The sequence below is a fragment of the Chelonia mydas genome, chromosome 8 (assembly GCF_015237465.2).
Source record: "Chelonia mydas isolate rCheMyd1 chromosome 8, rCheMyd1.pri.v2, whole genome shotgun sequence".
NCBI classification, from domain to species: Eukaryota; Metazoa; Chordata; order Testudines; family Cheloniidae; genus Chelonia; species Chelonia mydas.
This window is the reverse complement of record NC_057854.1, coordinates 10,048,591-10,070,396: the sequence shown is the minus strand read 5'-3', so window position 1 is coordinate 10,070,396 and position 21,806 is coordinate 10,048,591. Positions and strand designations below refer to the sequence as shown.

General features: G+C 41.7%; 1 protein-coding gene across 3 annotated transcripts in view; it reads left to right on the top strand.

Annotated features, from left to right (window-relative positions):
• The window catches only part of SPOCK1 (SPARC (osteonectin), cwcv and kazal like domains proteoglycan 1), a 464,084-nt gene that overhangs the window by 253,488 nt on the left and 188,790 nt on the right, over positions 1–21,806 (top strand). For all 3 annotated transcript variants that reach the window (XM_037907087.2, XM_037907086.1, XM_043520783.1), the window contains one exon: positions 20,891–21,005. In XM_037907087.2, the coding sequence (XP_037763015.1) occupies positions 20,891–21,005 (115 nt within the window). The remainder of the gene's footprint in view (positions 1–20,890; positions 21,006–21,806) is intronic.

The window sequence follows — 21,806 nt, the reverse complement described above, 5'->3', positions numbered from 1 at the left end:
AGCTGCTTCTTACACATCAGGTCAATGAATGATGTGTTAATGAATTCACAGCTGAAGACAAAGAAGCCATGGTCCTCAGTTACATTACATGCAAACAGCTTCGGAGCAAAACTCTCCAAAAGCAACATCTTGCGCTAAATGGAAATTTTGATTTGCTCTAGTCTAGTTAGTGCTGTCTGGGTTTCCTCCCTCTTGTTGGTCAGCCCCTAGAAGACATACACTGGAGAAGGTCTCGCTTTGTGTCCCGTTTAGGCAAAGCCGCATGTACTCTGCAACAAGCGGGACCTAAATTCCAAGGCACTTTAAGAAAAGTCTGCATCAGATTCAGATAAACTTTAAAATGAAGGGTGTTGCAGGGCGGACTGTGCCCTTTAAAAGGGTACAGGTCCAGCCCCCCTATGCCTCATTAACAGCTTCCTGATGGGGCCTGATAGAGAGCAGCTGGTCTCTGTAAAGAGCCAGAGGCGAATGTTTTAAGGACTCCAGACGGGTGGAGTTTATTGGAGGAGCCTTGAAGAAAACAAACTGAGGCAGAGTGACTTCTGGCTATGAGGGGATGATCGGGTGGTGGCCATCCTGTTACAGACAGCTTGTTTGAGTCTGAGAATTAACAAATGCAGTAAAAAAGCAGTCCTTGCATTTAGTTTGAAATTAAATTAATTCTACCCTATCATTAAATATTCATGTCTCAATTTGGCATGCATATTTGTGTTGAGAAAGGAGAACTGCTATTTGTCAAAGTTGCTGGGGAAAGCTGGGAGTTTTGTCCGCTGGTTAAAATACAGCTGGGGCTTTTGGTTTTGGGGAAGGTGGTTTGGGATTGGAGCCGGATGCCTCTGCTAAAATATTTAACAATGGTGACATTTAAGCGGCTGTAAGTTTCAGAGGTAACATCCCAATGAGATGAGTGGGAGCTGCATGTTGTTCTTTCAGAGCTATTGTTTCGGGTTGTCTCCAGACTTATCTAGGCGAGGCACTGTCGTTACACTTGTTTCACATTTGGCAGGTTATTTGGCGGCTACTCTATTGTTTCCCTTTGGAAGTCCGAATTTCTGCTGCATGCAGCTTAACTGTTACAACACTTTTGTTGTAAATGTTCATCCTGTTACCGTCTCACATCCTTTTGTTTCCATATAACGCATGGAGGTTTCTGCCTTGGATACAGCCTGACTTACAGTCCCATCACAGGGGACTTTGCCAAAGCACTCCTGCAATCTCTGGCTGCCAGAATGGTCCTTGGAGGAGATTGTGGGGTCATTGCAGCTGGTGCAATTTAGAGCAGTCCTGAGACTACTATAAAATGGGCCTGCCCCAGCTGCCATTGCAAAGTTCAGCAGGATTTGGGCCATAACGCCTGATAATTTCATCATTTTCACATGACCTACAGTGTCTATTAGCAACACAGAAGCCCATGACCATTTCCAATGTTGTATGGATGCTGCTGTTAAGAAAACTAGTCCTTTCAAGACTGTTATGTGAGTGTAGATCAGTGCTGTCCTCTCAGGTAATAACATAAAGAGAATACTTTTCTGTATAATGATTCCTCCCTGCTGCCTTTATCACCAGCTCTTAGCACTCTCTGGAAAAAGAAGTCTCACACAATCATCAAAATGAAATAAGAAACCCGTCCCCTCATTACAGAGTCATGTACTGCCAAAAAATCATTGTCTGTAAAATATTGTCAAATACAAACACACCCTGGAGAATGGGATCAGAAAACTATCAAACCTCATGTATATGCCTTTCTCGGAAATGCAATTCTAGCACTGAATAGATGAAACAAATTAACATTTAAAAATTGTTATACGCTTTGTGAAGATCCTAGAGGTAATATCGTGTGGAGGCACATTATCAATGACTGTCAATCACATGTTTGGCCAGCTCTCTAGCTCGCGACACTTAAATGAAGAATGGTGATTGTTTAAATTGTTCAGTCCCCCAGACATGCAGCAGATGATTAATTTCAGGGTTTGTCCATCTGCAGTAGCTATGCATCATATAGTGCAAATCATCTGCAAAAAAAAAAAAAGTGATAGCAACGTGTGCTCTTTTAAAAGATCATCACATAACAAGTGACACCCATGGTGTATAGTTACAGTGTAATTCAGGACATGGACGTATAATGTCATATGCATTGTTTTATAATGTGTTAGACAACCTTGGATACCATATGCATTAGCTGGGCATTAATAACTATGTGGGGCTTTTAAGATACCACCCTCCTACATTGCAAGTACACACACATTGGAGTAGTTCAAGGGGATGAAGATTCCTTTGCTTTGTACAGATTGGTATCTATGCTTTAATGAGCAAAAATCGATAGGGAAAGTATGAAACAGTTACCTGTTTCCATTAACTTTTGTCTCCCATTTTGGGACCAAATATTTAGGGTTAAAAAAATAGCCTCAAGGTGAATTACTTATATGGGAATTGCCAGACCGGATCAGTAGCCTGATCCATCAAGTCCAGTACTATGTCTGTGACAGTAGCCATCACCAGATGGTTCATATTCTTTTCACCACAGTATGCACTCTTCTATGTATTGACCCAGGGGATGGCAGCATATGCAATTGCTTATTGGAGGGCAGAATTAAGGTTTTGGTTTTGGTTTTTTCTAGATACAACTTATCAACAGAATACAAGTATTTTAATCCTCTGGCAAGTAAAGCCTCTTTTTTGGGGAACTCTGTTTCTGCCTCCCTTGCCCTCTTCCCACTAGCCCTATTGGGTGAATCACTCAGCGAGGGTGATTTAAAGGCAGAAGGTTAAATTCTGATCCCATTTAAATCTATGGCAAAGTTCCCATTGACTTCAGTGAGCCAGTATTTCACCCCGAACCTCCATCGTAACAAATGTAAGTGTATACGGGTATATGACCATTTGTAGATAATGCAAGTTTTGTGTTCTGGAGATTCAGTACTTTCCATATGGCAATGTCTGTGGATAACTAATAACACTTGTATTAATTTTTTTAAATTTGACAATTAGTACTATTCGTGGGAGTTGTGGGTGTTCAGCATTTTCGCAGGATCAGGCCCCTTATACCTACTACAGACTTGTAATGCACAAGAATTTTTAAAAGGATGAATGCTTATTATTTGTGTTCTTTACTTGAAAGCGAAACATTGTGATTATGGGATTATTTTATTTAAATTATACCAAAAGCAGACATTTCACAACCAGTAAAGCTGTGCAGCAGTCTTCTATTTTAATAGTCATAAAACTGCAGGACTTCCCTTTAGTTTACTTTCTTTCTCAGTCTGTATTTAGGTGGCAGATGTTTGCATAGCCACTGTAGCCCCAAACCTTTGGCTTTGTCCTCTTTCATTAGGGGACCAAACTATTCCTAAAATCCTGGAGCTGAAAACACACCCGAAAAAGCTGCTTAACTATGCAAAATTTAGACACACTAACAAATCATCACTAGCAGAGGGTGCTGAGTTTCAATATCATCCCCCAGCCTGGGAGACTGCTAAATTAATTAGCTCGATACAAAATTTCAGAGCGAGGATAATGAGACAGTCCATTGAAAATAGGAAATAAGGATCTCTCTTCTGAAAGAATGACACTGGTGCCTTCCCTATTTGAAATGTTTGTCAGCCTTTACAAAAACAAAACCTAACAGAAGTATTACTGTTTATGCACAACCATCTCCATATGGACAGTATTTAATCCTCATAACACAGAAACTGCATATCTACAACTGATCATGTCCCCACATATACATTAAGAAGGAGGGTCTATTATGGTTATTAAATACCTTTTGCCCTTGTTGATTATTGACCTCACATTAAAAGCACCAGATAGTGTAGTCATTTTTCTGCAAAGAGGAGGAAAATATCAAGGAGATTTGTTGGGCAATTTAAAAGCTATAGGGCATGAAATTGATATTGCAGAGGAACAGAGAAAGGAATCCCCTCATTAGGTCCTACATGTCAGTGCAAAGTCTATTGCTGTTGGGAGTCCTTATGATGTGTCTTCAGAGCACAGTTATTTTACGCATCCACATGGAATGATATTTAAAAGGCCGGACGTGTCCTTTAATTTTATGTAATGACTTCCTCACTTTTCATATATACACATCATCTTGTGTGCGAGAGGAAGACCATAGTTTAAATAGTTAAAATGAAACAGCCTGAACTGGAACATTGAATCCAAACCCCTCGTTCTAAACTTTAGACTCTAAGGTAATGACTTGCACACTTGATTCTCCCTTACCAACCTGGTTGCCCCATGCATTATAGTCAGTGAATGCAATCTTCACCCTATTGAAGTCAATGGCAAAACTCACATGGACTTTAGCAGGGTTACAGAATTTCACCCAGGGGGTCTACATGTGTTTCTTTGGGTATGTCTACACTTGCAGAGTTTTTGCGCTGTCAGTTTCACCGGTGAAAGGGAACCGGTGAAAGAAAAGCGCTGGTTTGTGTACTCAGTTAATTCCTCAGGCATCAGAGTGTTTACATTTGCAGCACTTCCATTGCAGATGAGAGCAGCGCCCTAGGGCAACTATCCCACAGTGAAGTTCTCTCCATTTTGACTATAGGTCTTGTGGGAAGGGTGGGAGGGTGATCCTGGGGCATCCTGGGTCCCTGCACGGCCTCATCTCCCCAAACACTGATCAGCTCCAGTAGCTCAGCATTGCTCCAAGCAGGGGATCGTTTGCTCCCTGGAGCAGCCATTGTTACCTGGTCGGATAAGTGAGCACTTGCCAAGAAAACAGGAAGGGGAGTTTCAAAGTTCCCGGGGCTTTACAGGCGGAGGCACTGGGTGCTAGAGATTTTGTCACTGGGGCACACTCTCCAGTTTTCGGCCACTGCTCCCCATGTTCCATGTTCCCATCTTCCCCGGCCCATTTCAGGGACCCTTCTCTTGAGCAACTGATCGTTCAGGAGGTAGACAACCTCCTACAACCGGGGGCGGTGGAGGAGGTCCCTCAGGAAATGATGGGGAAAAGTTTCTACTATTTCCTGATCCCAAAAGCAAAAGGGGACCTAAGACCCATTCGGGACCTGCGATGACTCACAAGTAGCTCAAGAAGTTGAAGTTTTGTATGGTTTCACTGGCCTCCATCATCCCTTCTCTGGATCTTGGAGACTGGTACACCACTCTCGACTTGACAGATGCTTATTTCCATATCTCTATCTTTCAAGGACACAGATGGTTCCTCCATTTTATGGTGGGCCAGCACCATTTCCAGTTCACGGCGCTTCCCTTTGGCCTCTCTATTTACAAAATGTATGGCCCCAGTAGCTGCTTACCCTTATCTGAAGAGTCGTGGGGTCCAGGTCTGTCCTTACCTCGGCGATTGGCTCATCAAGGGCAGATCGCGGCATCAAGTGCAGAGCAGTCTCGATCTGGTGTGTTCTACCTGCCATCACCTGGACCTGTTAGTGAACTAAAAGAAATTGACCCTCGTACCAGTGTAATGGATAGAGTTTATCAGAGTGGTCCTCGACGCCATGCGGGCCAGGGCCTTCCTTCTGGAGGCCTGTTTCCAAGCCATGTTGGACGTAGCCTCCCATGTAAGGGGTCACCCACTCACCACCGCCCTTTGTGGCCCCATCCCCGTCGCTAACTCTGGTTTCTGATGCCTTGGGCCTGGGCTGGGGAGCCCATTAGGGCGAGCTCTGTACACAAGGCCGCTGGTTGGGGGTCGACCACTCCCTCTACATAAATGTCAGGGATCTCAGGGCAGTTTGTGTGGTGTGTCAGGCTTTTCGGGCCCACTTACAAGGCAAAGTGGTTCATGTCCTGATGGACAACACCGCCACAATGTTTTATGTCAACAAGCAAGGTGGAGCCAGGCCATCAGCCCTCTGCCAGGAAGCCCTCTGGCTCTGGGACTTCTGTGTGCAGCATGCCACTCATCTCTTGGCAGCGCACCTCCCTGAACCAGGAATGTATTGTCAGATCGCCTCAGCAGAGCTTTCTCATCTCGCCACGAATGGTCAACAGGCTCTTCCAAAAGTGGGGATCTCACAAGGAGGACTTGTTCACGACTCACCAGAACATGAAATGTCACCTGTTCTGCTCGTTTCGGGGGGTCGACACCGAGGCTTCCTACTTCCATGGTCGGGGACTCTGATGTACACTTTCCCACCAGTGCCATTGCTTCACAGAGTCCTCATGAAGATCAAGCAGGACAAGGACAAGGTTATCCTGATAGCCCTGACTTGACCTCGCCAGCACTGGTTCAGCACGCTGATGGACCTGTCAGTGATGACCCCGATGCAGCTGCCCCTTTGGCCTCCTGTCCCAGAATCGCGGCAGGCTCCTGCACCTGAATCTGGCAGCGCTGGACCTAAGAGCCTGGTTGCTGCATGGTTAACTGCCGAAGAGCAGGAGTGCTCGGCCTGCGTCCTGCAGGTCTTGCTGGGTTGTAGAAAGCCCTCCACTAGAGCGACCTACCTGGCCAAATGGAGACGATTCTCGTGCTGGGCCTCAACCCAAGGGGGTTGGCCGAAGCAGGCCTTGCTGCAGTCGATCCTGGACTACCTCATGCATCACAAGCTCCAAGGTTTGTCCCTTTCATCAATTAAAGTCCACTTGGCCACCGTATCAGTCTTTCACCCTCCCTTCCAGGGCAGGTTGCTCTTTGCTCAGAAATGACAGTTTGTTTCTTGAAAGGTCTGGAGTGACTCTATCCCCAGGTCAGAATCTAATGCTTATGCAGCTCATGAAAGCTCCCTTCAAGCCCTTGGTGTCCTGTTCCCTTCTGCTCTCCTGCAAGGTGTCATTCCTGCTGGTGATAACTTCTGCCGAAAGGGTCACCGAGATTAGGGCACTTACCTTGGAGCCGCCCTATATGGTGTTCTTCAAGGACAAGATCCAATTGTGGCTACATTCAGCTTTCCTGCCCAAGGTGGTTTTGCAATTTCACATGAGCCAGGACATATTTTTGCCAGTCTTCTTCCCAAAGCCTCATAAGTCTGAGGAGGAACATAGGTTGCATTCCCTGGACATCAGTAGAGCACGGACCAAGCCATTTCACAAGTCGACACAGTTATTCGTCACAGTGGCAGATAGGATGAAAGGTTGTCCAGTGTCAATCCAGAGAATCTCATCTTGGATCACTGCCTGCATCTGTTTTTGCTATGGTCTGGTGAAGGTGCCTCCACGGCGACTATAACCACCCTCTCAACTAAAGCACCAGCCTCGGCGGTGGCCTTCCTAACCCATGTGCCAATTCCTGGTATCTGCAGGTCTCCACCTGGTCATCCATTCCCACATTCAGGTCTCACTATGCACTTACCCAAGCAAGCCCGAGACAATGCTGGCTTCGGTAGAGCAGTATTACAAGCTGCAAGTCTGTGAACTCCGAGCCCACTTCCAGGAATACTGCTTGTGTGTTACCTAGAATGGAATCAACATGAACAAGCACTCAAAGAAGAAAAAATGGTTTCTTACCTTTCATAACTGTTCTTTGAGCTTTGTTGCTCATGTTCATTCCATTACCCGCCTTCCTGCCCCTCTGTCAGAGTTGCCGGCAAGAAGGAACTGAGAGGGTGTAGGGCCGCCGGCACCTGATATACCGATGCATGAGTGCAGCACTCAAGGGGGCACCACAGCCGACCCTACAGATACCGCTAAAGCAAAAGTCTCCGACAACTGTGCACATTGGCGCGCACACAGCTAGCACTGTATGGACATGAGCAACACATCTCGAAGAACAACAGTTATGAACGGTAGGTAACTGGTTTTTATACCATCTCTTAGCCAGGTGTACCAGAAATCAAATTACTCTCCTATGAATAGTTGTTTCTCTGCTGTAGGAGGAGATTTTAGCTATCATGCTGAGTACAAAACTATAGAATTTGTACTTGTATTGCCAGAGGCAACCTGGGTTCTTTCTCTGTGGGAAAAGGACATAACAACATGTTAGTTATACCAGACAGTTATTCAAGTGTCCAAACCACAGTTCCAACAACAGTCCTTTCAAAAATGACATGGCTTTCAGAAGTATTTTAATTAGAGCATTTGACAGAATAAAAAATAATAATTCTTCTCTATAGGATCATTACAAATATATAGTTTTGAACAGAGTATTTTAATGAACTGCAGATGTTCTCAGTCTAGTTACTACTAGATGGTATTTGTCCAAATCAGAAAAGTTCTTGACTATTTGAAACATGTGTCAGTTTCTGCTCAGGGAAGTTTCTGGGGTGCCTATGGATGCTACAGTTCTGGACTTGAGAGATATTTGCTAAGGAACAATGAGGAGAAGGTTGCAGAGTGCCTAAATTTAGCAAGTACTCTGTGGGCCAGATCCTCAACTAATGTAAATTGGCATAGTGGTGTCAGCGCTAAAGGAGCTATTCCGATTTATGGTCCTCAATCACTCACTTCTGTAAGCTCTAAAATTTACCAAATCTATTCAAAATGCTTATAAAAATTAATATGTGAAAGGAATGGATGTTTTTCTTCTTTCCTTTGTATTGTCCTGTAGTACTGTACTTCTCTAACTTGATATTATTCCTCTTTACCACTAGATGGTTTGATACTGCAGCATTATTCCACTTTTAGTCTTTTAGACACTGATCATGCAGTGCATTTTTTGACAACGCAGCTTTGCTCTCTAGTTAGATTATCAGTTTATCCTACTCCTTCACTACCACATTGTGTACCAAAGCCCCCATCTCCCACTGTTTCAGATGTGCAAATATTTTAGTCTTTTAATCTAGAAGTTGCAGCATTAAGTATAGCTCCCCCTAGAGTGCAACTGAATTTTATGAATAGAGTAGTTTTCTAGTTTAAGAACTCTCAAAACATCTTTGTAGGTTTCAGACTAGAAAACATCAATTGAAATGTTAAGTGAGTAATGTTATTAGATATTCATTGACATCTACAACACTTGTTTCTATTAAATAACCCTAAATTGAGGGTATTTTATGCTATAATTACAATTCACATATTTTAAAAACATCCTGTTTAAGTTCTGCCTCAGATCCCTTAAATATACTGTCCTGATTGCCATGATTGATTCTCTCTTATAGTTGGCTGACCAACAATTTCTACTCTATAAGGTATATTACTAGCTGATTATCTACACAGGATCTTTATCGTTTCTGAGCACAGTAATTTCTCTTGAAAGTGTTGAAAATGACATCTACCAAAAATCTAAAATGAGGCTAGCAACCAGTATGACACACAATGCATTTATTTTATACTGTACAAATTCCTAGATTATGTATCTATATGCACAAAAATTAGTGTGATAACAATACCAAGAATCATTCCATGTGAATTACTGTAATTAAGGTATACAATACCGGTGTTCAGCAGGTAAAACTGAGTAAGAGAGGTCTTAAGGCATCTTAAAGTTAGCTATCTAAATAAGTGGCCTCGTTCTCAGCAGCTGCCATTGATATTAGTGGTAATTTTGCTTAAGTCAGGAATACAGGAGCGTAGGACATACTAGTCCAGTATCCCGTCTCTGTCATTGCCCAGTACCCAGTGCTTCAGAGGAACGTTCAAGAGACCCAGAGCTATTGTTAATCTGCCAAAGGGGAAGTTTCTTTCTTACTCATATCAGTTAGTGATTAGCTTATGCCCTGAACCATAAGGGTTTATGTCCCTTCTAGAAAATGTCTTGTCTAATGCAGATGTGAATGGGATGTTCTCATTATCCACCTAAAGGCTTAATTGTTTTTTAATCACATTAAGCTCTTGGCCTCAATGATCTATTGTGATAGTGAGTTTTACAGGTATAATTATGTATAGAGGTGTGTGTGTGTAATCCTTTTATCCGTTTTCAGTTTGTTACCTTTCAACTTCATTGGATGTCCCCTTGTTCTTGTTTTATAACAGAACTAAGTAAATAAGAGTCCCTGGCTCACCTTGTCTATACCATCTACTCTTTCCATATGCCTCTGAGTAGTTTCCTCTTTAAACTAAACAGTTCCAGTTGTTTCAAATATCTCCTCATAGGGAAATTTTTTGAGTCTTCTACTCATTTTTGTCACCTATCTTTGAAACTTTTCATTTTTGCGCGTGCACACAGATCCTAAACCCCATACACACAGCGAAACACTGCACGCATAAAAATTTGCACCAAAGCACAAAAATTTGCACAGAAGAAATTTTTTGCACACACGGCCTGTCAAAAATTAGAGGGAACATTGGACCAGATCAATCTTGGACATTTCCTCTCCTTTTCTAGTGTTTTGTTTTGTTCGGTGTGGACTAAAACTAATGTAATATGGAAACAAGTCTTTATGTCCTGAAAAAGGAAATGAAGTGCTGGCATGTGTTTCCATGGCAACAGTCGGAAGCTGTGATAAATAAACCTGGCTCATAGTTCTGCAAGATTTTAGCCATTTTGTGTATTTTTTTTATCAATCAGTGACTGTCATTCACAGTGACTCTGGGCTTATATGCTTTAGGGCTTTCTGAGGATCTCAGTGTGCTTCATAAAAGTGGGTAAGTAGTATTGTCCCCATTTTAAACACAGACAAAGCAAGGCACAGAGTGGCTAAGTGACTTGCCCAAAGTCACACAGTGAGCGTCATCAGGAGAAATGAAGCCTTCTGATTTACAGGGAGCGTCCCAACTTCAATCACTGGGCAACAAGACTGTCCGCTACCATGCATTATCTAAGATACTGAGGGCAAGGATAAAATCAAGGAAAAAATGGTGATTCTTTCTTGAGCATGTTGTTTCTAGTGAGATTGAAGGCCACATTGTAGTATTGAATTCATGGAGCATAAAATGATCCTATATATTTTGCTCTAGTTAGATGAAAATATTTGGGGTCAAATTCTGCTCTGACCTCAATGTAAATCCAGAGGAACTTCACTGAAAGCAGTGGGGCCTCTCTTTCTGTGTAGGGTGGTAACCGAAATCAGAATTCATCTCCCACCGTGTCTAATTGTAAGATTTAAATCTGAGCATGTTCTGGATGCATAAGACTGGCTCGCTGCTTGGCAGTTATTACCTCTGTAATAACACTAACATTCAAACTGTCAACACACACACCAATCTCACGCGTGACTTTTCGGCCTTCAGGGATATAAATTTCCAAAGCTCATGGCACACCGCTAAGAGCATGTAGCAATTTACTAGAAATGAAACATTATTATTCCTGCTGAAGTATAGATTCGTAAACCTGATAATTCAGTGTCTAATTTTTACTAAATGATAATGTGCTCAGTGTTGTTAATGAGGTGATTTTGCTTCTGAAACACATTTCGTTTACAAATCTAAGAATAAAACATGCATGTTATTTGTATGTTTTCAGTGCAGATTTAAAAATATAAAATATCTACTGAAAAGCTATACAATGCGCTTGGGGAAAAGTTTTGTTTTAAGAATAAGGAGAAAAGTGTATAGCCTGAGGTAGTTGGTTTCAATTCCGTTTGCTTTTGTTTTTGCACTCACTTAGTTCACACCCTGATAATTCAATGTTGCTTTTAATCAAAGTTGCAAGAGAGTTTGGTATCTGAGAAATCAGCAATCTGAATTAATTCTTAGTTTTTCCCCGTGATCATACTATCACTTTAGGTAAAGCATATTTCACAATTGCCAGTGAATAGTTACACTCTGAGCTAGGAAACATTTCTGTAACTTCTCTGTCCTGAGCCATTCATAATGTTTATCTATATTCGTCTAAAACGGGGAAAAGTGTGTCTTTAACTACATGTAAATGTTAAAGTTCTTCTGCTTCATATTCTGTAGGCATTGGACCGGTGCTTTTCTCAGTTTACAGCTAGTGAAACTCCATTCACGTCCATTGAATTGCTCTAGATTTACCCCATTGTATCTGAGAGCTGAATTTGGCCAAGAGAGTTTACATCAAGAATGATATTTGTCAGTGTAGAGTCACCACAGTACTGCCAACACCAAGCATTCCAAAATCATGAGACTGGTTTAATTATCATGAGATTTTAAAAAAATAATAATTTTGAAGTCTTTTATGTGCTTTCTGGGTTTTGAGCCTTTAAAGTTCATTTTCAAAATTTTCTCTTCAGCCAAGAGGGCTAGAATGTTACTTCTTTTACAATAAAAGCTGAGATTCTGATGTAAGTACATGAATTCTGTCACTACCACTCGATTTTGGCCCATTTTGATTGGAGGTCATCAGCTAGCCATTTGGTTCTCCTGTCTTCACCCAATTTCTACTACTCATGGGACCAGCTCTGCCCATGCTTGTACCCAATGTGCTGCCTCTCTCTCGTCCTCAAATTAATTTGATAATCATAATACACTGCATGGGGGAGGGGTGTAAAATTCAGTCAGGAGGTGTCAGGCAAAGAGTGAGGCAGCATATTTGGGACCAGACCTGATACGGCTGGACTTGGAAGCAGCAGGGAATGGATGGCATCAGCAGTGGCTTTCCCAGAAGCCCTTTAAAAGCCCTTGCGTTAAAAGCCCTTAGAGATGAAGAGCAGGGAGGGCAGGGTACCTGGGAGCAATGGCAGAGTGACTGTGGAAGGAGTAGGAAACTGAATGCATTTGGAGGGAGTGCACAAGACTGAGCGTGACCAAAAATAAGTTCATCTTTTGCCCCCTCATCCCAATGACTTCCTCTTGCCATCATTCATAGATACTCTCCCTCACTCTTCAGATCCAGGAGGTTCTCTTTGATCCAGATAACGCTCACAGATGTCCTGTGATCCTGGATGGATGTTTTCATGTGTTTTCACAACCTTTTTATTTTTTACCAGCCACAGGTAATTTTAATAGTTCTTTGTAAGTCTGTGCAGCCTTTACATCCCTGGATGCTTGAAGCTGAATCAATCCGAGGTAGTCCCTGATATTTTGACAGCAGGATGCAGGGGGTCAGAGGGGACAGGAAGGAGGCTGATGGGGGTGCAGAAGACAGAGATGGGGTGGGCGACGCAGGGGCTCACTCCTCCAGCCTTTGGGGGTGGGGAGAGTGAGTCCCCTCTGAACAGGTAAGGGAAGACAGTTTTGCCATGTTGCCAACTCCCGTCATCTGATTACAAGTCATGGGATTTTGGCAGCTGTTGGAAGAACTGTTGTGATGATGTGAGAAACTCCTTCATTCCCACAGTTTTTAGGGCTGGCCATGCAGGCAGAACTGTGTGTGAGAGCCTCAGTGCTGAGGACACGGATATGCCCTGCCACTGGCTCTGCCTTCATGTATAGCCCTATAGGAGAGAGAGGTTCTGGGGAAGTGGGAGGCAGTGGAGTGGGGAGTTGGGGAACAGCTGCTGTTGTGACCCAGCAGCGACACCCCCCTCTTCATGCTGCGTTGGGACTTCTGCTCTACTTGGGATCCAGGCAGAGGAAATAACCTGTGGGAGGCAGTGAGGAGGGGAAGGAGGAGTCAGGAGAAGGAGAAAGGGAGGAGCCCCTGGGGGCAGCAAGGCAGGGGGGAAAGGGGAATCAAGACAGTAATAGGAAATAGATAGCAGTTCCCCTGTCTTAGGGATGAGGAGAGGGTAAGTGGAGTCTCTATCTGAGCAGCCATGGGGAGGCATGCATTTTTTGTGTACATTAAAGATTGACTTTTCAACCTGAAATTATACCCACACATAGTCAGAAGCAGGAGGGTTAAAAATGAAAAGATGGATTAAAAACATAGTTTGATCTTAAAATTGAATGATTTGTGGGGCCAATCTTATGATTTTTTGCAGATCTGACTCATTATTTTTTATATCTTGAGGTTGGCAACACCGTTATGTACTCAAGTATATCTAGGGCTATTCTCCTGTCCCTTTGTAAGAAAATATTACTAACAGGTGTTGAGAGAGAAATTGTAACTTTCCCTTGTCAAAAGGCACAGCTATCTAGCAATCAAGCTACCAGTAATCCTTCTCTTATGATATATTGGACCACAGCGGAATATTATAAGTGTCTCAATAGCTTTCTGATAGTAGTGTTTGCTGTATCTGTAGTTTCCTGAGACATTTTCTTTGGAGGAGTAAAAGGATTAGTTTTGTTTTGTTTCACCCTAGGTTGCCTAGATGTTTCCCCTTCCTTTCATATGACTTGATTCTGTGGCATGCAGAGCATCCTCAAGCATGTGAGAGCGCTCAGCACCTTGCAGGACTAAGTCCATTCGTTGTTGCTAGCTGAATGGATTCAGGGAATGATGATGGTGGATCACAAAGGGCCTGATCCTGGGAGGTACAACAGTTCAGATGAGTTCAGTGGGAGTCGAGGATGCTTTGCATTTCCCAGGAGATTCTCTTCACCTTGCAAATAAACTAACTGCTTGCAACTTTTTAAATCTGCATGACAGTTTAAGTGAATAAAATACTTATACACTGGCACGTTAATTATATTAAATTCAGCAACATACATTTATCATAAGCAGGCTTTTAACTGACATTAAGTCCTGTCTTTTCTATCCTCTCTTCACCTATTATAACTGCACCTCATTTCTATAGGTTTGTTAAGCAGACTCTTATTCCCTCCCGGAGGAATTCTGAACCACTGCGCAATGCAGAATTTTGCAGAAATGAACGTGCATGCAGAATTTCCTTTCCGCCACAGAAATGGTCTGCAGGGCTGCTAGCTGGCACTAGGGGCCACTGGACCCAGCAGAGCTCAGCTGGCACATAGAAGATACTGCTGGGTGGGAGGGGAGGGAGCTAGAGGTTTCCTGGCAGCTGCAGTTCCCAGCATGCCCTAAGGGAAGGAGAGGGCAGCACACAGGAAACTCCATGCAAGCCTGGGACCAAGCATCAGGCTGTTTCTCCCTCTGGATCCCTGGGCTCGGGGTGGGGCGGGGGGAAGCTGTGCAGGTATCTGGGGAAGGAGGGGCCCAATGTCTGGGCTCTGAAGGAGAGGGGGTGTGGGTATCTGCCCCAGGGGGGCACTGCAGCTGGGCTCTGGGAGCGGGCGGGGAAGGGGCCAGAGAAACAGGAACTGGGGTTGACATAAGGGTTTCTCTACTCCTGGGGGAATTTGTGTGTGTATGTTGTTGCAGACATACTTGCTGACAGGTATTTTGAAATAAATTATCAAAATAATTGAAACTGGTGTGATAATTTAGTGTTATTTTGACCAATACAATCTGCAGAATTTTAAAATATTGTGTGCAGAATTTTTAATTTTGTGGTGCCTAATTTTTAATTTTTTGGCACAGAATGCCCACTGGAGTACTTATTATTCATGTTCTTTATCGTGTTACTTGGCAAGCAAACCAACACATAGTCCTTTACAATATCTTTAGCCTGTGTAGCCCTCAGCAATGTCAAAAGGGATCGTATGTTGGTTATGAGAAATCATTTTTGAAAGTGCCCATACAAATGAAAATAGATGTTTCTTTCCACAATACTGATCTCTTTAACTGCTCAAACGTTACGGTTTCTCTAAAACACAACAACAGTACAGGGATTCAATAAATGCTAACAACTTGATTTGTTGCTGTTTTGTTGCATTGTGAAAATAATTCACATACATGTTTGAAGCATTTGGTCCTGTGGTAATTAAATTTTAGCTGAATTGATTTCTGTATGCAAATTGCTACGAGTAATTACGTGGCAAGAGAGAGTGAGAGTTAAATATCTGAGTAAGCTAGTTGAAGACATACTGTCCTCAAGACCTGCGGAGAGGGGTAATGGCAGTTTTCTCTCTAATGAAGCAGAATGACTTATGCTGACTTTTGCAGAAGCAGAATAAAAAACATGGTTATTACTTGATGTTGATATTTTGGGGATTTCTAATCTGCTCTTTCAAGCAAAGTATTTTGTAAAAACAAGTTTATTAACAATATTACACCTATGGCATCAAAGGTTACAACCAACCACGCTAACCAAAAAATATTTCTTATCAAATCAATGCCATGACTTAATGAACCCTAAGATTAAGTAGAATGGGAAGAAGGAGCTTCGTGTCTAACAGGTATCAACAGACTGCAGTTGTTTTATGGTAGTTAGAGCACAGTAAGAGATTAGTATTTAGGACTCCTGCATTCTTTTCCTGCCTCTGCCATTGACTCACACTGTGACCTTGCACACATAAATGGCAGGGTAATCAGATTCCTAATTTTCTTTGCTTTAATGCTAGTATACGCTCAGAACTCACTTTGGTTATATTTTACTTCATCTGTACTGCGAGCCAGGCTTTTCGGAGGGAGAAGAGAGCAGAGTTTTTTAAACTGAATGTGCTCAACAATAAACACAAAGGACACGTCTATACTAGGAAGAATGGGCTCTTTTAAAAACAGGTTGGCTAACACATCTTAAAATCCTAGCATAGATAAGGCAATTCTAGTTTTAACATGGTAGCTGGTCAAGATAAAGCCTAAATGGTAGCTTGGGGTTTACGTCAACCAGCTAACAAGTGTTAAAACTAGAACTTCGCCGCCTACACTAGGATCTTAATAAATGTTAAAAACAACTTTTTCTTAGTCAAGTGGTGGCCGAATAGTATAGGTGTCTTGTTTTCTCAGTGGGTGCTGGGTCTAAGCCCATAATTCAGTGTATGATTGTGCGGAATTGATTCTGGAAGCTGACTGTTTCATGTTGACCTGCCCCACATCCATTGCCTATTGGAGTCAGTAGTGAGCTGCTTATTTCACGTGCTTTGGCCAGTTGCTGGGCTGCTGTGAATGAGAGAGTAGGGAATGACTCAAGACCTTGCTGCCTCAATCTGAAGTTCAGCCTTAGGCATTATAATGGTTTCATGCCTAGCAGGGAATAGTCCAACGTAATGAGTAGTAGTCTTCTGCTTTGCCCTAACTCAGCTTTTCACAGGCTTCCATTCTGACCCCACCCCATTCAGACCCCATTCTGCTTGCTTGTAGAGTCAGGGACTGTGCCTTCCTCTGTGTTTACACAGAACGAAGATCTTTGTGGGCACTGCTGGAGACAAATATATAAAATACAGAACTACATTTCAGTGTCTCATTTAAAATAAATGTTTTATTACCATGCTCTATTGTGATACAAAATGAACTAGAATCTTTGCATTATAGACTTCAGGTCCCATTTTCCAGTTCATCATAGCTTTTCTTACCAGATGGTCTTGTTTTCTTTTATGCTGAGAACAGTTCCAAGAGGACTGTGTGAGGCAACTGCTTTTGACATTTCATTTTTCAAAAGTCTTTTTGTTTTGGAGTGATCATAGCACTTATTGTATGGCAATTTTGAAACCAAATGTGTTTACATGTCATTTTCTTTTTGATTGCCTGGCTTTTTTATATAAACTTTACTAAAAATGTGCGGGTTTGGAATTTGAACTCTTCCCAAAAGAATGGTCATGAAAACAGCATCAAGGTCATAAATCTGCCCTTGTGAACTAGCTGTACAAGTTTTGCGAACTGCACAGCCGCTGCAGCAAGAGATATTTTATTTGTTACCACGCTTCCAAAGTTACATATGTGAAAAATAAGTTTGCTCCGTTGCGATTAACATGACCCTGATCTACAGTATTGTCTTATATTGCAACCCTCTGCGTGCATTGCTACTGACCGAATCCCAGCATTTCCTATCAGTCATACGTCTTCCTTTATAGTAGTAATATGTAAAAACATGAAATTTAATGGAAAAGTGTCTCAAGTACTATTGTTAGCTCTTTTCCAACAATGATTTATATTGTTAACCTGGAGCTCTTGGTGGCAAGTATTGGGGATGCGGAGAGAATAATTTGTGGTGTTCTTCTCTTCTCTGACTAGTGGGGGAAGACACTCAGAGTGTAAGTGCCATCATTATTTTCATAACAATGCCATGTAAAAAAGAGATGCTAACATACTGTTAGGAGGTTGTTAATGGCTTGATGCAATCACTACTGTTTATTTCCCAATTAGTTTGATATCTCTAAAAGGGAATCGGAGGAGTTATAGATTTAACAAGGTGCATACATTGCTATAAATAAATAATAAAAGGTCAGATGAAAATGAAATGACACCTGTGTACTACGATGTACCCACTTTGCTTTTCAGTGACTGTGGCTGGAATTCTGGTTCCATGCTCTCAGCTTGAATAAATTGGCATTGTGTTGGGGATGGAAACATCACACATGAATGGAAGCACTGCACCTGGGCACTTTTATGCAGCTAATCTTTAGAGCCAGCGAGCTAAGGCCCAATGCTGCTTGACCTTCCCACAGAAGTTTTGTGGCTGTTGAATCTATACAGGTACTGGACTCGCTAGCCATGCCCTCATCACTCCCTGGGTTGGCCCAGAGAGCTCTCCTTTCTTGCTCTGTCAGATAGCGAGAGACTGCAGGGTTTAGATGCACAGCAGAACTGGCCAGAAAATGGAATTTCCTTCCAGCAAAAGTTTTGATGCGGGGGGAGAGAGAATCATCGTGAATTGGAATGAGAAGTCAAACATTTGAAATTTTTCACAGGAAAAATGTGTTTCAGAATATTGACGTTTCCCTTGAATGCTTAAGGAATTTTATTTTTGTAATAAAACTGACCTCAGATTTTTATTTTAAAAAATTACTTTTTTCGTGCCCTTCCCTCTCCCTTCATTTATGTATTTATAATTTTGGTTCTTAATTTCAAAGACTTCACACTCATTGCTGTAGAACACACACAAATGTGATGTCAAATATGGGTTTTATATTTCATCTTATTCCCAAAGGCCTTCTGCAGATGATGAGCATCTGCTCCTAGTGTTGTAGAAACCTGATTCACAAAGCATGATCTTTGATTGGTATGTTTTAGAAATTATTTCTTATTTTGTACCCTGTCTATAGGGATTGTATTGCAAAGCATTAGTATAACCTTCTAAATTTCTTTAACGTTCTAAGACTCTAAACTCTTTGGCAATCACATTTTTGATCTCTCGTACCCAGTATAGATTGCCCCTTCTATTATTCTTATTCCCATTTGAGAGAGAAAATATTGAAACACAGAGAAGGTGTGAGTCTGTAACTGAAATAGAATCCAGGAGTGAAATTCTGGCCCCACTGAAATCTTTAAACACAAGAGCATTCAATACATGCTTTCTATACATGTGAAGGTTCTGCTGCACCATTCCCATACTGACAACGAGGAGTCCGGTGGCACCTTAAAGACTAACAGATTTATTATTGTATATTTATGCCTGTATCTGTAATTTTCACTCCATGCATCTGAAGAAGTGGTTTTTTACCCACGAAAGCTTATGCCCAAATAAATCTGTTAGTCTTTAAGGTGCCACCGGACTCCTCGTTGTTTTTGTGGATACAGACTGACACAGCTACCCCTCTGAGACTTGATTCCCATACTGGAATCCTCTATTTTTTTTGTGAAGAGTATTTAAACATTTTGTTTCCTTTTTATTAAAATAGATTATAATGTGACACTGTTTTAGGATTTAGTCACTTTTACAGCTGCACCAATTTTTATCCTGGGTTTCAGAATTCACGTGCAGATAAGTAATTGTACCTTGCAAAGATGAGTATTCAGTACCATTTTTTATTTGTTGAGCACTCACTCTGTGTTTAGTGCCATATACTTCATAATGGCCCAAATCCTGTTCCTATTACTCATGCCAAACTACTATTGATTTCCCTGAGTAAAATCAGCAGGATTTTATCCATAAAGCCAAGTTTATCCCTACCATAACTTGGGTTCAATTTGGTTCATGATCCTTGCTTGCAGAAGCATACTAGGTAGAGACAGACAATACAATATATTTGCCTAATGGAAACTCATTAGATGTTAATGGTATTGGAAACTTATGACCTTTTTCCCCATTTCACCTTTTCTATCCGTTTAATGGATTTAGGAGCAAAAGCTGTTTACATTTTTTTGGTTGTTTTTAAGACTTCCAACGCCTTGTATTCCTCTAAATACATACGCAATGGATGTGCTCAATTGCCCGTCACAAATCTGTAATGGGTGTTAATGTGGTGAGCTCTTGCTGCTCTGACTGCTTAAACCAATGCAGAACAGCTGCAATGCTTCGGCACTGCAGGAGAGCAAAAGAACCCTCTGGTTGTTAGAAATACATTTGCTGCCATGTGGAGAACGTCAGCGGTAATTGAATTGGAACTTAAAAATTACTCCATTTTTTTTGTAAAAAGTAATATCTTTTTAAAAAAAAACTTCCCTGGGCATCAACCAACGATGGGAAAAGCAGCCAGGGTAATTTGACATAAATGCCTTATGTGGAGTTCCAAAATTAAAACAAAAATGTTTCAAATAAGCAATAAATGTGGGAAGGAAGGGGATGCGAGGCAGGAATTAGGGGAAATCTTTGGGAGGAAGAAGTAATAAAATTAAAGTCCAAATAAAAACGATATAAAAATAATTTAAATTAGTTGGAGATGCAACCTTGCCATTATGTTTGGGAGACCTAAAATCAAGATCCTGACCTCTTCCATGATGTGCTGGAGGGGAATCCTTAGGGCCTCACAGAACCCACTCATTAACATTCTAGCTGAGTCCAGTTCTGGGTGCCACATTTCAGGAAGGATGTGGACAAATTGGAGAGAATCCAGAGAGGAGCAACAAAAATGATTAAAGGTCTAGAAAACATGACCTATGAGGCAAGATTGGAAAAAAATGGGTTTGTTTAGTCTGGAAGAGAGAAGACTGAGAGGGGACATGATAACAGTTTTCAAGTGCACAAAAGGTTACAAGGAGGAGGGTGAAAAATTGTTCTCGTTAACCTCTAAAAATAGGACAAGAAGCAATGGGCTTAAATTGCAGCAAAGGAGGTTTAGGATGGACATTAGGAAAAACTTCCTAAATGTCAGGGTGGTTAAGCACTGCAGTAAATTGCCTAGAGAGGTTGTGGAGTCTTTGGAGATTTTTAAGAGGAGGTTAGAGAAACACCTGGCAGGAATGGTCTAGATAATACTTAGTCCTGCCACGAGTGCAGGGGACTGGACTAGATGTAGATGACCTCTCGAGGTCCCTTCCAGTTCTATGATTCTATATTTATTCCCACTAGTTGCATGTTTATTTGAATTGGGAATGATGAGAGAATTTCACTTAAACTCCTAACTTTGTTATTTTTGCATTTGTTTTTAATAGCTCTTGATCCATCCAAAGATCCATGTTTGAAGGTAAAGTGCAACCCACATAAAGTGTGCGTCACTCACGACTATGAGACTGCTATTTGTGTAAGCCGTAAGCAGCTGGTACACAGGTAAGGATGCACTGTCATTACATTCTATTATGCCCTTGTAAAGTTCCATGGACACCAAAATTAGAAAACTCAAAAGAGAACATTAAAATGGATTCTTGAGACATTCTTTGAGCATTTAAATTACATTTGCTTTTGTTGCGGAGTATAACGTTTACTTGTATAGTAACAGAGGCTAGAGCAGGTTTGGAACTGTTCCAGAAAAATCCAGTGTTTTGGAACACAGGGTACCATAGGGTGAATTGTACACTGCAGCATACCTACTACCTAGCTCTGTTCAGACAAAAAACATGGTGCATAGAAGCCTGAATTCATGAAATATGAAAACGTTCCAGATGCTGTACACTTCTGCAATACAAATCAATTAAGTATAAACCATTAAAAGCAATAGCAAACAAAGGGAATTTCTGGTTTTGTTTTAAATAAGCAAAATCTGTGCTTATTAGTAAGATAAGGTTGGAGGTTTTGATGGTTCTAGGAAGAGTAATCCACAGATAAATCACAAAATTACAGAAAGCTCCAAGTCCCTGAATTATTAAATTAAGGGCAAATTAAATAGCAGGTACTTTAAGAACTTTGGGATTTTTCAGATGAAACTAAGGGTTTCTTTGCTGTAGTGTCAGCTGAGGTAACTTCTCCTACACTTGAGGTAACTTCTCCTGAGTTAGCCTAACTGGAGTGAGAGCCATTACACTGTAAAACAAAGCTCTAGCTGCAGTGGTTGGATTTGCAGCACCAAGTGGCAGAGTCTCCACTGCATTACAGAACTCCACTTTTAACCCATACCTGCTGATAGCTAGTGAT